Consider the following 15,801-nt stretch of genomic DNA (forward strand, 5'->3'; position numbering starts at 1 on the left):
ACAGCCTCATGTTACCCAGTTATTAGTTCACGAAATCAGGCATCGAAATGATACTTTTACAAATGCTTTACAATGGCAATAGGCATTTGATTAATCTATTTTTAGTTACTTAGCATAATATGTATAATTCAGAAATCCCTTGGTAAGATACTTGGAAAAGGGTGGGAAGCAACAGGTTGGAGACTCTGGACTATGTAATGTGTGTATCCTGACTGTCTTATACATGATCTTGAAGGCAACATTCTGAAAAAAAAAAGTCTGTAAACATCTTGGTTGACGTTCAAATATTGCAAAAAACATAAATGGACAATAAAGAGTAAAAAAGTGCAGAAATGTCTCTTTATTAGGGATAGGCATTCGCTCGTCGGGAGAATTAATGATTGATTATCGATTAATCATTAACGTTTTTTACATTAAAATTTATCATCATTATTATTACTATCTGCACTACTAATCTGCATAAATAAATTCAACTTTACGACATATAAACCGTAACGACTCTAGAGCCACATCAATCTGTTTGAGATTATAATGTGTTTAATGCAGTTTTACGCAAATCTCACAGAAACGAAACTGAAAACCACATGGCTAATTTGCATAAATTAAGCAAAGAAAAAAAACTCTTGTACGCTGATGCAACACGACTCAGTGGAATACAGGTTAGTGTGACCATATTTGCGTTTGTCAAAACCAGGACACCGTACGGGGGTGGGAGGTGGGGACTCGTCATCGACATTGCGCGACTCTCACCTGGTAAAGCTTTTTCCCACTGGACACAGAAACATATGTGCTGCTTTGTACACTGTGCACATGGACTCACACTTGTCCCGAAAGCAACGGAAAGCGTGGAATTTCTTGTACAAGTCATCGTTAAATACACATTTGCGCTTCGGCACGTTGCAGACTGACCGAATGTTTGTGCTTGCTCGCTTTTTCTGAGTGCAGAGAGACACATGTACGGACCCCTGTTTGGTCACCCTACGCTACGCACAGCAACCTACATTCGGTTTGTCGATTAAAATGAACGTAATCAATGAAATTCTTAATGATCAATTATCGATTAATCGACTAATCATGCCCATCCCTACTCTTTATACTTTTAGGAAAAGTGCACTAAACATTTTATTTATATATTTAAATCAGCTTTTTTTGTGTCATTTTATTAAAAAAAATTATATTGTGACATGTTTATTTATTTATTTATTTATTTAGGACAGTAATACATAGAACATAAATTAAAAAATAAAAACAAAAAACTAAATAATAAAAAAAGACAAAACGTAAATACATAGATATAACACAAAAAGTAACTATTTCTATTCTATAATAACAGGCAAAATAAATGTTACGCAGAATTTTCCTTGTGTCCGAAAAAGGAGTGGGAGGAAGTAAATACTTATTTAACCCCACCCCTTTTTTCTACAGTCCCAAATTAACGAAGAACAAATACAGACTTCTCATTTCCTGTACATTATAAGCAATAATTGCACAGTACCTCCATTGCATTACAATCTAACAGACAACAACAAATATATGCATATTATGTACACAGATATAGTACACATCAATATACACAGATATAATATATACATACCTACATACACATCACATACCCATGCATACCTATATATATATATATACATATATACACCCATATACATACACATACATATACATACATATACATGCACACATATACCCTAAGCACTCATTTCTTCCGCACAGTATTTTGAAATAATAAATTTTTTAATTGCCCTTTTGAATACATGTATATTCGAACAAAGTTTTAATTCTATTTTCAAGTTGTTCCATCCCTAGTGTGTGTGTGTAATCTGTAAGGTAAGAACGCCCCTCTGTCCCTGTCTGTCCCTGTCTGTCCCTGTCTGTCCCTGTCTGTCCCTGTCTGTCTGTCCCTGTCTGTCCCTGTCTGTCCCTGTCTGTCCCTGTCTGTCCCTGTCTGTCTGTCCCGCTCTCTCTCTCTCTCTCTCTTCATGGTGTATTAAAGGCGTCTGACCCACTTCCCATGCAGCAGGTTACAGATTAACCGTGGCTCTGCTGTGGACTGTGCTTCTCCTGTTTGAGGCCTGTCAGAGTCTCAGAGAGCACGAGCTCCGTCACTCACACGCACAGATACGTGTCAGCTTAGACTAAGAGCTTTAACCAACGTCACAGCGCAGAGACATGAGAGAACGCCAGGGCAAAAGAGAAAAAAAAACAACACTACATGATGGATTAAAATGAACAGGAGAGACAGAGAAGAGAGAGACGCAGAGAAGAGAGAGACAGAGAGAGAAGAGAGAGACGAGAGAGAGAGAGAGAGAGACGCAGAGAAGAGAGAGAGAGAAGAGAGAGACGCAGAGAAGAGAGAGAGAGAGAGAGAGACAGAGAGAGAGAGAGAGAGAGAGAGAGAGAGAGAGAGAGAGAGAGAGAGAGAGAGAGAGAGAGAGAGAGAGAGAGAGAGAGAAGAGAGAGACAGAGAGAGAGAGAGAGAGAGAGAGAGAGAAGAGAGAGACGCAGAGAAGAGAGAGAGAGAGAAGAGAGAGACGCAGAGAAGAGAGAGAGAGAGAGAGAGAGACGCAGAGAGAGAGAGAGAGAGAGAAGAGAGAGACGCAGAGAAGAGAGAGAGAGAAGAGAGAGATGCAGAGAAGAGAGAGAGAGACACAGAGAAGAGAGAGACAGAGAGAGAGAGAGAGAGAGAGAGAGAGAGAGAGAGAGACACAGAGAGAGAGAGAGAGAGAGAGAGAGACAGAGAGAGAGAGAGAGACAGAGAAGAGAGAGACGCAGAGAAGAGAGAGAGAGAGAGAGAGAGACAGAGAGAGAGAGAGAGAGAGAGAGAGAGAGAGAGAGAGAGACAGAGAAGAGAGAGACAGAGAGAGAGAGAGAGAGAGAGACAGAGAGAGACAGAGAGAGAGAGAGAGAGACAGAGAGAGAGAGAGAGAGAGACAGAGAAGAGAGAGACAGAGAAGAGAGAGACAGAGAAGAGAGAGAGAGAGAGAGAGAGAGACAGAGAGAGAGAGAGAGACAGAGAAGAGAGAGAGACAGAGAAGAGAGAGAGACAGAGAAGAGAGAGACACAGAGAAGAGGAGAGAGACAGAGAAGAGAGAGACACAGAGAAGAGGGAGACACAGAGAGAGAGAGAGAGACAGAGAGAAGAGAGAGAGAGAATAAGAGAAGACAGAGACACAGAGAAGAGAGAGAGAGAGAGAGAGACAGAGAAGAGAGAGAGAGACAGAGAGAGAGAGAGAGAGAGAGACAGAGAGAAGAGAGAGAGACACAGAGAAGAGAGAGAGAGATGAGAGAACAGAGAGACAGAGAAGAGAGAGAGACAGAGAAACAGAGAGAGAGAGAGAGAGAGAAGAGAGAGAGAGAGAGAAGAAAGAGACACAGAAGAGAAAGACATAGAAGAAAGAGAGACAGAGAGAGAGAGAGAGAGAGAGAGAGACAGACAAGAAAAAGAGACAGAGAAGAGAGATACAGAAAAGAGACAGAGACCCAGATAAGAGAGAGAGTTACAGAGAAGAGAGAGACACAGAAGAGACATAGAAGAAAGAGAGACAGAGAAGAACAAGAGATACAGAGAAGAGAGATACAGAGAAGAGAGAGAGACATAAAAGAAAGAGAGAGAAGAGAGATAGAGAGTAGTAATAGAGAGACAGAGAGAGAGACAGAAGAAAGAGATACAGAGAAGAGAGAGAGATACAGAACAGAGTGACATAGAGGAAAGCGAGACAGAGAAGAGACAAAGAGAGAGAGACATGGAAGAGAGAGACGCAGAGAAGAGAGATGGATAAAGGAGAGAGAGACACACACAGAGTAGAGAGAGAGAGAAACACAGAAAAGAGACATAGATGAAAGAGAGACAGAGAAGAGAAAGAGATACAGAGATGAGAGAGACAGGGGAGAGAGAGACATAGAAGACAGAGAGGCAGGGAAGAGAGAGATACAGAAAAGAGAAAGAGAGAGAGACACACAGAAGAGAGAGGCAGAGAAAAAAGAGACACAGAGAAGAGAGAGTGACAGAGAAGAAAGAGACAGAAGAAAGAAAGAAAGAAAGAAAGAGAAGAGAGAAGAGAAAGACACAGGAGAGACAGAGAAAAGAGAGAAACAAAGAAGAGAGAGACAGAGAAGAAAGAGACAGAGAAGAGAGAGAGACAAACGAGAGAGAGAAACAGAAGAGCTTTAACCAATGCCACATCAGAGAGAGATGAGAGGAGACCAGACCAAAATAGAAAAAAAAAAAAAAAAAACACTACACGCTGGATTAAAATGCATAGGATTTCATGTTTATCTGGTACTTTGCTTAGTGAGATCGTACTAAATATTAATCGTTTTAAATCAGTCAAATGACGGTTTGTGAAGATTTTTTTTAAGTCGACAATTACAGAACGCAAGTCATATTTGATTTGAACACGTTTACCTCGTATTTGGGGATGAAAATTCGACATAGCCTCAATTTAAAATCTGAATAATTATAGAAAATTACAGAAAATTGCGTAAATTCTAAGAAGGAATCCCTCTTTTTTTATCAATAAACAAAACTAAATCCAAAATATATACCCAAGAAACACTTATTCTGAAAGTTTGAACAATCATTTAACAAAATAAACGTGTCGTCATATTTCACCATGTACCAAATTTTAACTTTCGTGAAAATTAAACGAGCTTTGGCCCTTGTTTACAGTGTGGTTGCTTAGGTAACCGTTACGGATCAATTAGTCAACCGGGAAGTAAAATAATAAACTTCTCCAAATTTGTTAAACTACGACAAACTAGGAAGTAGATTATTTGTAGCAATGTAGGAAGTAGACTATTTGTCACGGCGTTTTAAATATAATTACGATACTACTACGTTTTAGTGAACTGGAAAATCAAAAATGTCAAAAAAAAGGAAGTATAGAGACGTGTGTCAGGCAGAGGAGTGGGTCATATGGTGCACAGATATAACCAAGCAAATCCCAACGCAGGATTATGTAGAGATCAGGAATGACTCTCCCGTTACAAGCGAACAGGGAAGAATCCGGCGTGATGCTCGGAGAGTCGCGCTGGTGGGCGAAAAACGCGCTACGCTGGGTTTGCCCCAAAGCCGGTTAAATCAGAGAAGTGTCAAGCCGGGTTTAGGCAAAGTCTGCTAAGCCCTGACGCTACGCCGGGCCAGCTCCAAAAAAAAAAAAAACTACTGACAGAGAAAAGAGAGAAAAGAGAGGGGAGACAGACAGCAAGAGAGAGGAAGGAGGGATAGGGAGGAGAGAGAGAGAGGGAGGAGAGAGAAAGAAGGAAGATGGAGAAAGAGAGAAAAGAGAGAGAAACAGAGAAGAGAGAGAGACAGGGAGGGGAGAGGAAGAGACAGCGGGAGAGGAGAGAGAGAGAGAGAGAAATACAGAGAAGAAAGAGACAGAGAAGAGAAAAAGACAGAGAAGAGAGAAAGATACAGAGTAGAGAGGGATACAGAGAAGAGAAAGAGAAACAGAAGAGAGACAGAGAAGAGAGAGACACAGAATACAGACAGACAAAGAAGAGAGAGACAGAGAGAAGAGAGAGAGTGAAAGAGAAGAGAGAGAGACCGAGAAGAGAGAGACAGAAGAAAGAGGAGACAGACAGAAAAGAGAGACAGAGAGAAGAAAGACTGACTAAGAAGAGAGAGAGAGAGAGAGAGAGAGAGAGAGAGAGAAGAGAGAAGAGAGAGACAGAGAAAAGAGAGAGAAACACAGAGAAGAGAGAGAAGAGAGAAAGAGAAGAGAGACAGACAAGAAGAGAGAGACAGAGAGAGAGAGAAGAGAGAGAAAGAGAGAGAGAGAGAGAAGAGAACAGAGAAAGAGAGACAGAAAGAGAGAGACAGAGAGAGAGAGAAGACAAGAGAAGAGAGAGACAGAGAAGAGAGAGAGAGACAGAGAGAGAGAGAGAGACACAGAGAAGAGAGAGAGACAGAGAAGAGAGAGAGACGAGAGAAAGAGACAGAGAGAGAGAGAGAGAGAGAAGAGAGAGAGAAGAGAAGAGAAGAGAAAAGAGACAGAAGAAAGAGAAAAGAGAAGAGAACAGAGAAGAGAGAGAGAGAAAGAAGAAGAGACAGAGAGAGAGAGAGAGAGAGAGAGGAGACAGAGAAGAGAGAAAGAGAACAGAAGAGAGACAGAAGAGAGAGAGACAAGAAGAGAGACAGAGAGAGAGACAGAGAGAGAGAGAGAGAGAGAGAGAGAGAGAGAGAGAGAGAGAGAGAGAGAGAGACAGAGAGACAGACAGAAAAGAGAGACAGAGAGAAGAGAAGACTGACTAAAAAGAGAGAGAGAGAGAGAGAGAGAGAGAGAGAGAGAGAGAAAGAGAAGAGAGAGACAGAGAAGAGAGAGACAAAGAAAAGAGAGAGAAACACAGAGAAGAGAGAGACAGCGAAGAGAGAGAATAAGAGAAGAGAGAGAGACGAGAGAAGAGAGACAGACAAAGAAGAGAGAGACAGAGAGAAAAGAGAGAGAGAAAGAGAAGAGAGAGACACTGAGAAGAAAGAGATACAGAGAAAAGAGAGACAGACAAGAGAGAGAGACAGAAGAGAGAGATACAGAGAAGAGAGAGAGACACAGAGAAGAGAGAGAGACAAAAGAAAGAGAGACAGAGAAGAGAGAGACAGAAGAAAGAGGAGACAGACAGAAAAGAGAGACAGAGAGAAGAAAGACTGACAAAGAAGAGAGAGAGAGAGAGAGAGAGAGAGAAGAGAGAGAGACAGAGAAGAGAGAGACAAAGAAAAGAGAGAGAAACACAGAGAAGAGAGAGACGAGAGAGAAGAGAGAGACAGAGAAGAGAGAGAGAGAGAGAGAGAAGAGAGACAGAGAAGAGAGAGACAGAGAGAGAGAGAGAGAGAGAGAGAGAGAGAGAGAGACAGAGAAGAGAGAGAGAGAAGAGAGAGAGACAGACAAGAGAGAGAGACACAGAGAAGAGAGAGAGACAGAGAAGAGAGAGAGACCATGAAGAGAGAGAGAGAGAGAGGGATAAATATAGCACAAGAACAGAAAAAGTTGTTTTAGATGCTGTTGGGAGTGATGCAGCAGAAGGAAGGGGGAGAGACAGAGAAGGGAGCGAGGGGGGGGGGGTAGAGAGACAGACAAAGTGAGGAGAGAGAAAAGAGAGGGAGAGAAGGCGAGAGGGAGATGGAGAGTATGTTTTTGAGAGAGTTAATGAAACATATAAAGGAAAGGAGAGGGAAGAAAGAGAGAAGGGACAGAGGGAAAGAGAGAGGAATGATGGGAAGAGAGAGAGAGAGAGAGAAAGAGGAGATTGAGAGAAAGAACGAGTATGTACGAGAAGGAAAGGAAGACAACCAGAGGAAGAGAAAGAGAGAGAGGAGGGAGAGAGACGGAGGAAGAGATAGAAAAAGTGTATGTGTTTGAGGGAGTTCATGAAACATATAGAGGAGGAGAGAGGGAAGGAAGAGAGAGAAGAGTGATGGGAAGAGACAGAAAGAGGAGAGTGAGAGACCGAAGAGGGAAAAAAGAGGATGGAGAGAAGGAGGGAGAGAGATACAGCATAAGAACAGAAAAAGCTGTTTTAGTGATGCAGCAGATTTTCAGAGATGTAAATCCTGACTGACTAAGCACGAACAGAGAGACTGACAGATCCTATGCTTTAAGCTGTGTGATGTAAACAGGAGGAAGCGCTCACCTGGGTTATGGAAAAACATGACCCTTTAAGTAAAGATTCTGTCTGTCTTTCTATGATTTGTAACTTCCAAGATGGATAAAGATGGTTGAAGGACTTGGGGGGAAAAAATTTAATAGTGATTTTTCTGACATATTTCAACATCTGGAACGGTTTTGGACTTGGTTCTCAGAAAGACAAATGTTTTTAGTTCTTTGTGTGAAAAAGAATCACTGCATTAGAACACAGTAGTCACCCCTGCCATGGACCTGCCATTACAAAAAAATGGATGACACAGACTGCGCCATCGATCAAAGACTGGTCAGAAATTATAAATGAAATTCAAAAAAATTGAAAAAACAACATCTGAATTTAATTTGAAAAAGGACCTCTTATACAAACTTTGGACTAAATGGGATTCAGATTCTGGACATGATGTGCCGTAACTAGGAGCGTAACCATATCCTTATGATATTTACGATATTTACAGTATTACAATACGATACTGTCACGGTATGAACCTCACAGTACAATATTTATTGTGATATCACAGGAAAGCTCATGATATGGTGGGGAGGCTCACGATTACAGATGTAACAATATCCAAATCTCTCGATATGATTTTTCACGATATACATCTCACAGTACGATATTTATTGCGATATTTTGTGGAGGTTAACAAAATTCTTAATATGTGCCTTGACAAGACTTAATCCAAAGAGGCTCACTTAATTTAAAGGTTGTATAGAGGATTTTCCAAGGAACGAGAAATCCAGCGACTGTTTGTCCTTTTTCAAATGTTGCGCATGCGTGAAACCACCCCCCCCTCCCCTACAGCTCCTACGTAGAAACGCCTCCTCCCGCCTCCTCTTTACGCCAGAAACAGGTTTGTTTACAGCCGGTGCTGCACATGACTTGTAAACAACTAACTACAGTGTTGGTTAGGCAAGACGGAGAAGTGAGGAGCGGGGGGAGCGGGTGTGCGGACATTTCGTTCGCGGACGAGAAGTGAGGAGCAGGGAGAAGAGCGGAGCAGGAGAGAGGAGAGAGAGAGAGGAGAGGGAGCGGTGCGCGGAGATTCCGTGCCCGGAGAAGTGAGGAGCAGGGGGAAGAGCGGATCGGGCAGCGGGGACAGGAGCAGGAAAGGGGTGCAGAGAAGGTTGCGCGGAGATTCAGTGCGAATGAACTAGCTACAACACGCAGCAGCAAGCGGACTCTTTCTTTGCCTTGAAAATTACGTTTTCAGACATAGGATATCGCTTTCGTGTCCTGAAAAACGTTTGACTAGCTCTTGGAAATAAAGTACGTTTTCATAATAAGCAGAAGTTGACCTGTCCAGGAGTAATTTGGCGACCAGTGCGTCAGTCTTTAGACCCTGCGTCTGCTTCAGTTCGCGCCATCGCTGGAATGAATCTTCAAGAATCACCTTAGTTTGGCTTCGCTGCTTTTCCCCTTGTCTTCTTCTTTCAGCGACCTCAAAAACGGACTTTCTTTTGCGGCGAACTGCTCCTGGATTCTTGTCGCCATTGCAACAAACTTTGTGCGAACTGCGAGGAAGATATAGGTCAAAAAAAGCCGCTAAGAACTGTTGCGTTGGTGGAGTAAACAGCGTCTGTGCGTCTTGCGTCTGTGGACTGCGTGACAGGCGTACGTAAACCACGTACCGGCGGCGCGCAGGCAAGTCAGTTACGCTAGAAACGTAGGGAGATTGATTGACAGCCTGTCAGCTCACAGATAACGAGGCAGTGTCGTTATCTATTGGCAAATGTTTAGCCCACCACGTCCAGAGTTGATGAATTTTTATTCTCTTTTTTTTGGTCATCATAATTACAAGGCTACTGCACCTCTATAATGCTATCATTGACAACTTGAAACAAAAAAAAAAAAAAAAATCCTCCATACAACTTTAAGCAAAGAGACTTATGATTCGATATATTGTGATGGTCCACGATATTATTGTGAGAACTTTGACAATACGAGATCACGATATTTTGGTTGTTGCATCCCTAGCCGTAACAGTATTTAAATTTTAATGTGATCTATGACACAGGATGCAGTTTGTCTTTGTTCCCTCTCTATGTCGTGTTCAGTGTTGTGTGTTAACCGTTTATCTTTTCAGAAATGCTGAAAACGCTAAAAAAAAGAACATAGTAGCCTAAATACTAAAGAGAATATACAAGTATGTTTTGCGACAGAACAGTGGATTCCTCATCCCATGGACCTTTGTGAAGTGAGATGTTTGTGAGACTTACCACAGTGAGAGACACCGAGGCGGACGCATTAGAGTTTGTCCTGCTGTGCAAGACTCCAAAGTTTCCATAGTTTCCATAGTGTTTCCGGATCTCAGACGAGGAGGTCCTGGAACCACACAGAATAACAAAACACGCATTGTTATTACGATGTTTAGTAATAATGCACGATATGAGAAGAAAAAAAAGTCAAACTGTGATTTTTCTGACATATTTTAACATCTGAAATGTACGGAAATAGGTACAAACTTGACTCTTGTGATCTTTAAGCCATGTTAGAATTGTTACCTCCTCAAAAACAGACCTGGAGTTGAATTCATCCACATGATACTGGTGAAGGTGTAAGAAGTTTAAAAACACAGTGGACCTATGTTACCACATCACTCAGAGGAACAGAGTAAGAGTATATTTTATTTTTAAAACGAACATGCCTAAGGAAAATCATGACTGAATTCCGCCTTTTTTGTGATCTCTCTCTCTCTCGTTTTTTGTGCTCTCAAATGGAGACCTTTCACATTACTGCACTATATTTAAGTTCTTGCAATATTTGTTATTGACTCAGCTAAATACTGCAACATCCGATTTTTTCCAGTTATTTATTGCAGTTCAAGTCGCGCAAGTCCAATGAAGAGCTTGAAGTAGTACAAAGGTAAGAACTGAACAGCCACAGGTTAAAAAAAAAAAAAAAAAAAAGATAAAACATAACAAAACACAAGTCCAAGCTCTGCCAAAACTACCTCAGGAAAAAAGAACAAGATGGTAAACTTGAAAACATGAAGTGTCCAGCACAGTCTCCAGACTTAAACCCCATCGAGCTGGTTTGGGATGAACTGGACAGAAGAGTGAAAGACAAGAAACCTACAAGTGTCACACATTTATAGGAACTTCTGCAACAGACTTGGGAAGAACTTTCTGAAGAATATTTGATTTATATTGTAAAAAGAAAGAGCCACGAGTGTGTTCAGCTGTTATATCTGCCAAAGGTGGACACTTTCATGAATCAAAAGTTAAGAATATGTTTTGGTCAATAGTAAACTGCAAAAAAATGGAAAAAGTGTGGTGTTCTAAAACTTTTGACCAGTGCAACTCTATATGTAGCATCCAGTCATATTGAGAAGGCCAGAACTGATGGTTAAATGTTTTAATCTTATCCTTGCCGTGTCATAGAACCAACGTAAGATCTAGACAAGAACAAAATAACAGAAATTACCATATGATCACCGTATCACTGCTCATTACGCAGTTTAACCATTATCCATATTTTAACATTAATTCAGTACAAATTACAAGAAGCTCAAATATACATTCACAAATAAACCAAACCTTGTTCCTCTGTCGACTGTTGCTATCTTTAGGTTTTTTATCTAACTTTTCACCGTTGTTTTTGTTTTTTCACCGTTAACGTTGCTGTTTACTTTGCGTCTTTTCTGGAAGTCACCAAAATAAAAGCGTAACCTCACTATTAAACACCATGGACTGTATGATAATGTATATAAGAGCTAACTTGACCTTTACGCTAGAAAAAAAAGAGAAACAAAAATTGCGTTCTCATCATAAAACTCCAAGCTAAACATTTGTTGCAGAATGTTAATTGGAGATGCAACAGAACCACACCATTGTTCTGGTTCTACTGGCCTGAACCGAGCCCTGGTGAGTCCATTCACTCACTGTTTATTCATCACACAAGCACATTTACACTGTTCAAAAGCTTTGTCATGCTGCCAGCTATACAAGCCAAAGGAAGTGAGCATTACACAAGATCTTATTAAACTTCCTCAACACTTAAAGCTGCACTACGGAACTTTTTTGGTGAAGGGACCTGCTTGACATCATGGGAATTTAACCGCTTTGCCTGAAATTGTCCACTGTTCGGCATTAAACGTGTTAATCTTGCAAACTCTATTGTAAAAACATACACTGAAAAACACATGACTCTGAGCGGGATCTCCTCTCCACAGATCTGACCTGTAACTTGGCCTGGCCTTCACTGAGAACAGACAGTAAGTTTAATGCCATACTACAGGGGTGTCAAACTCATTTTGGTCTGGGGGCCGTATTCAACCGACTTTGATCCCAAAGGGGCCGGATCAGAAAACTCATGTCATATAAACCCCAAAAATAACAATAAGTTCAAATATTTGTGCAGAGAAACACAAATCTATTACAGAAATCTTTTTTACTTGATGAACTCTTTTTTTTTTTTTTACTAAATATTATAATATTATGAACAACCTGAAACTTAAAATACAATTTCAACACAAAGTTTTAACATTAACTTGTCTGCAAATAGGAATAAGTTATTTTTTCTTGGAAAATCCTGCACTTGGCTCCACTTTTCTCATGTTGGACATTTTGTTGATGAGGGTCACGGTCAACAGTCAAAACGATCGTCCTTTAAGAGCGTTTGGAAAGAGACAAGTCTTCATTTGTGCTGCTCTGGTGGGAGGGCCACGTACAGAGGCACTGGAGACGCTGCTGTGATAAACACCACAGAAAATTACCAATATTTAATAAGAAATATAATTAAACTAGAAAAGCACTCAGAGAGCGCAGACCTCCGCCAAGGACTACCCCCATTTTTTATATAAATTGTGATAAAAATCAGTCTTCTGGATCAGATCCGGATCAGCCTTTGGAATATGAAAGAGGATCCCATTGTCCATCCCTGAGTCAAATTTCATGGGGTTTGGTCAATAATTAACCGAGATATTGAGAAACAAAATTTTTGGCCCCATTTACCACAATGTTAACTAAAATTTCAAAGTGATCCAGAATCCAGGATTTCTTCTGGATCACCCCCAAAATGAAATCAGTTCTTCCTTTTCACATTTCCAACAAATCCTGAAAATTTCATCAAAATCGGTCCATAGCTTTTTGAGTTATGTTGCTAACAGACAAACAAACAAACAAACAAACAAACAAACAGACAAACGCCGGCAAAAACATAACCTCCTTGGCGGAGGTAAATATTTTAGTAGAAAATCAGCCGAGGGCCAGATTAAAGGTCTTGGAGGGCCGGATCTGGCCCCTGGGCCGTATGTTTGACACCTGTGCCATACTGTATAACATTCTATCAAGGCAAAGTAATAAAAAATCCATGGAAACAAGCAACAAAGACTCGCCATTAGGGATGTAACGAAATCCAAATCTCTCTGTACGATATTTTCACTATAAAAATCTCAAGGTACGATATTTATTGTGATATTTTGGAGACAGGAAACTTTTTTGCTTTTAAAATACCTTGACAAGATTTTGGTGTGAATGTTTTCCATCATAATCCCAAGAATTCAAGTAAAAAACATATTTCTTCAAGTTGTCTGCACTGAAATGAATCATGGGATATGTAGTTCACGAAGTTCCCAAAGCTGCTGCTACTGTAAAACAATGCATTTAAGCAAAAAAAAAACTTATATCACGATATTTCGGTTATTGTTACACCAGACAAAAGTTACTGACTGCATCTTTAATATAGAGTTGTCATCACTTATTATGTTTTATGTTTTAGTTTTGTTTTTTCACACTAAAATGAGCTTGTGATTCAAACAGATACCAAAATACTGTGTTTAATTTAGTATTTATCCAAGTATTTATTATTATTTTCTTTGTATAATTTGGAAATTATACATAACGAAAACAAAAGCAGACAAAATAAAACCCAGCGTCTCACAAAACTACACAAAACCACTGGTCAAACAAACATTAACTGTCAAGTCAAGTCCATATTTGAGTTATTTTAATGATGGTTGCAACATTGATGGCAAAGACAAGTAGGTCAGCGCTGTGCTCATTCTGTCCCCATAGGGTCAGTGGTGATGGCTCTGTTACTAATTACCAACAGAGGCTTGTGTTGACAACAATGCACTGCAGGAATGCCACAGACTGCGCTCATAGAAAGCATGGGAAATCAGTCAGACAGCTCCATGCAAACACATGGAAATGAGACGCAATAGTGTTTTACTGCAAATGGGAAACATGCAAAACACAGAGCAATCACATTTTCAAAGGTGTGCTCTGTAACCTTTCTGGTGGATATGTTATGCTCCATGGTGTGACATTAAACAAGTCTATCTAGCACTTATTCTTTTTTTTTTTATTGCTCAAAAATACAACAATTCTCTCTGGGAATAGGGTTGCCTCTCCACAGATCAGACCTGTAATGTAGCCTATAGATAGATTTTTAGGTTTAATCTCTACCGTGGAACAGTCTGGACCAAGAAATAACATCTCCACAAGCATGTGACGGGCATTCCACCAGAAAAGTTACACAATGCACCTTTAACATTTAGTTTACTGGTATATTTAATTCTATATGTATTTCTAATGTTTAGGAGTAAGGCAATTAATTGAATATTGATCGTGATTTCGATTCGTGTGTCAAACGATCTCCAAACTCAAATAGCTTAACAAAGTTTAATTTGGATATTTTTATATAAACAAGTATATTTGTTTAATTAAATACAGAGACTGTAGAAGAGGTGTATATATAGTTTATTTTGGATAAATTTATGTTTTTCTCTGCCTTATTTCATGTTCAAAGTATATTTTATAAATTTTATGTTTTATACATCGCAAAACTGCTTTAATGTTCATATTTGTAGCCTATATTTATTTTCAGTTTGAAATGATCAATAACAAGGTGCTTTTTTTAGAGAAAGAAATGCTGAATAAATGCCATCATGTAACTAAAAAATAATAGTTTCAATAATCGTCATTTCAATATTGACCAAAATAGGGATGTAACAGTAACTGAATCATCAAAAGTCTCACAATAATACCGCAGACTGTCACAATATATCAAACTACAAGTCTCTTTAATTAAATTCACTGTTATGTTGGAGCAATAGCTAAAAAAACTGATGGAACTACATCGACCATGATCCTTTGGTGTTGTCAGTGCAAACTTTACATTAATAACACTTTAAAATCTTAATTCTTCATATTACAACAGTACCATTATAACAGTATCAGTGTTTTTTTTAAAAGAAGCCTCCACAAATATCGCAATAAAGGTGTATATCATGAAAATATCGCATCACGTATCGTATTCATCGTATTACTTTTGTTTTAGGATCCATGTCTGAAAACTTAAGAAAAACAACAATTTAAACTACACATTTTCAGGAGCCTGTGATGAATATGAGGTCCTGTTTGCGTGTCTGATTTTCAACAAAAAGATAAGAGACAAACTTATAAACTGTTGCCTAATGCGAGCGATCTTGTGACGATGTTGTAATGTTATTTGAGAGGGAGTTGTTTAACAGCTGTTGTAGATCCAGCTAAGTCACTTCTTTCTGGTCAGATTGTGTTGAAATAAAGCTCGGATTATGGTCTAACAAAGCGTCAGACAGAGCGTGCCTACTGTTAGCATCACGCCCCCGGGGAACGTTGGTGACGTCCGCTGCAGAGTATCAACTGGGAGCTGAATTGTGATTTTCAAACATAAATTGCATAATCACAATTCTCACAACACGAGTGGAATCAGAGCAGAGGTAAATAATACTGCATGATTCACAGACTTGTTTCCTCGCAGCATGACCTGACAGGACTTGAGCTGAGTGCAGAATGAATGGACACTATTGTAGACTTTAAACAATGCTTCGTGAGCTCGTTCATAACAGGAAATTATAGACGCTTCCCCAACAACCAGTAATTTTTCAAGCCCCATATTAAAAAATAACTGCCAAAAGGTAATGATTAGGCAGGTGTTTGTGGTTGTAGACCATTTTAACATCAGATGATCTGGGTCGTTGATAGAGCTGGGTATCATTAAGAAGTTGCCGATACGATACATACCTCGATACACAGGCCACGATACAATACATATCTCGATACCGTGCGCTTTTGAGTCGAGCCGAGTGATACATTTCAAATCGATTCGACACGGTTCAATAAAAAGTAAAGGCTAAATCATGGTTGTGATACTAAAAGTCTTTGT

The 15,801-nt window shown here is 39.9% G+C and overlaps 1 protein-coding gene across 1 annotated transcript in view; it reads right to left on the reverse strand.

The window, feature by feature from the left end:
- dock8 (dedicator of cytokinesis 8) overlaps nucleotides 1–15,801 on the reverse strand; it is a 176,461-nt gene that overhangs the window by 137,049 nt on the left and 23,611 nt on the right. The window contains exon 2 of the mRNA XM_055161427.1: nucleotides 9,870–9,975. Within this exon, the coding sequence (XP_055017402.1) occupies nucleotides 9,870–9,975 (106 nt within the window). The remainder of the gene's footprint in view (nucleotides 1–9,869; nucleotides 9,976–15,801) is intronic.

This window comes from Boleophthalmus pectinirostris, unplaced genomic scaffold (genome assembly GCF_026225935.1).
Source record: "Boleophthalmus pectinirostris isolate CB_2022bp ecotype Guang Dong unplaced genomic scaffold, ASM2622593v1 HiC_scaffold_4, whole genome shotgun sequence".
NCBI classification, from domain to species: domain Eukaryota; kingdom Metazoa; phylum Chordata; class Actinopteri; order Gobiiformes; family Gobiidae; genus Boleophthalmus; species Boleophthalmus pectinirostris.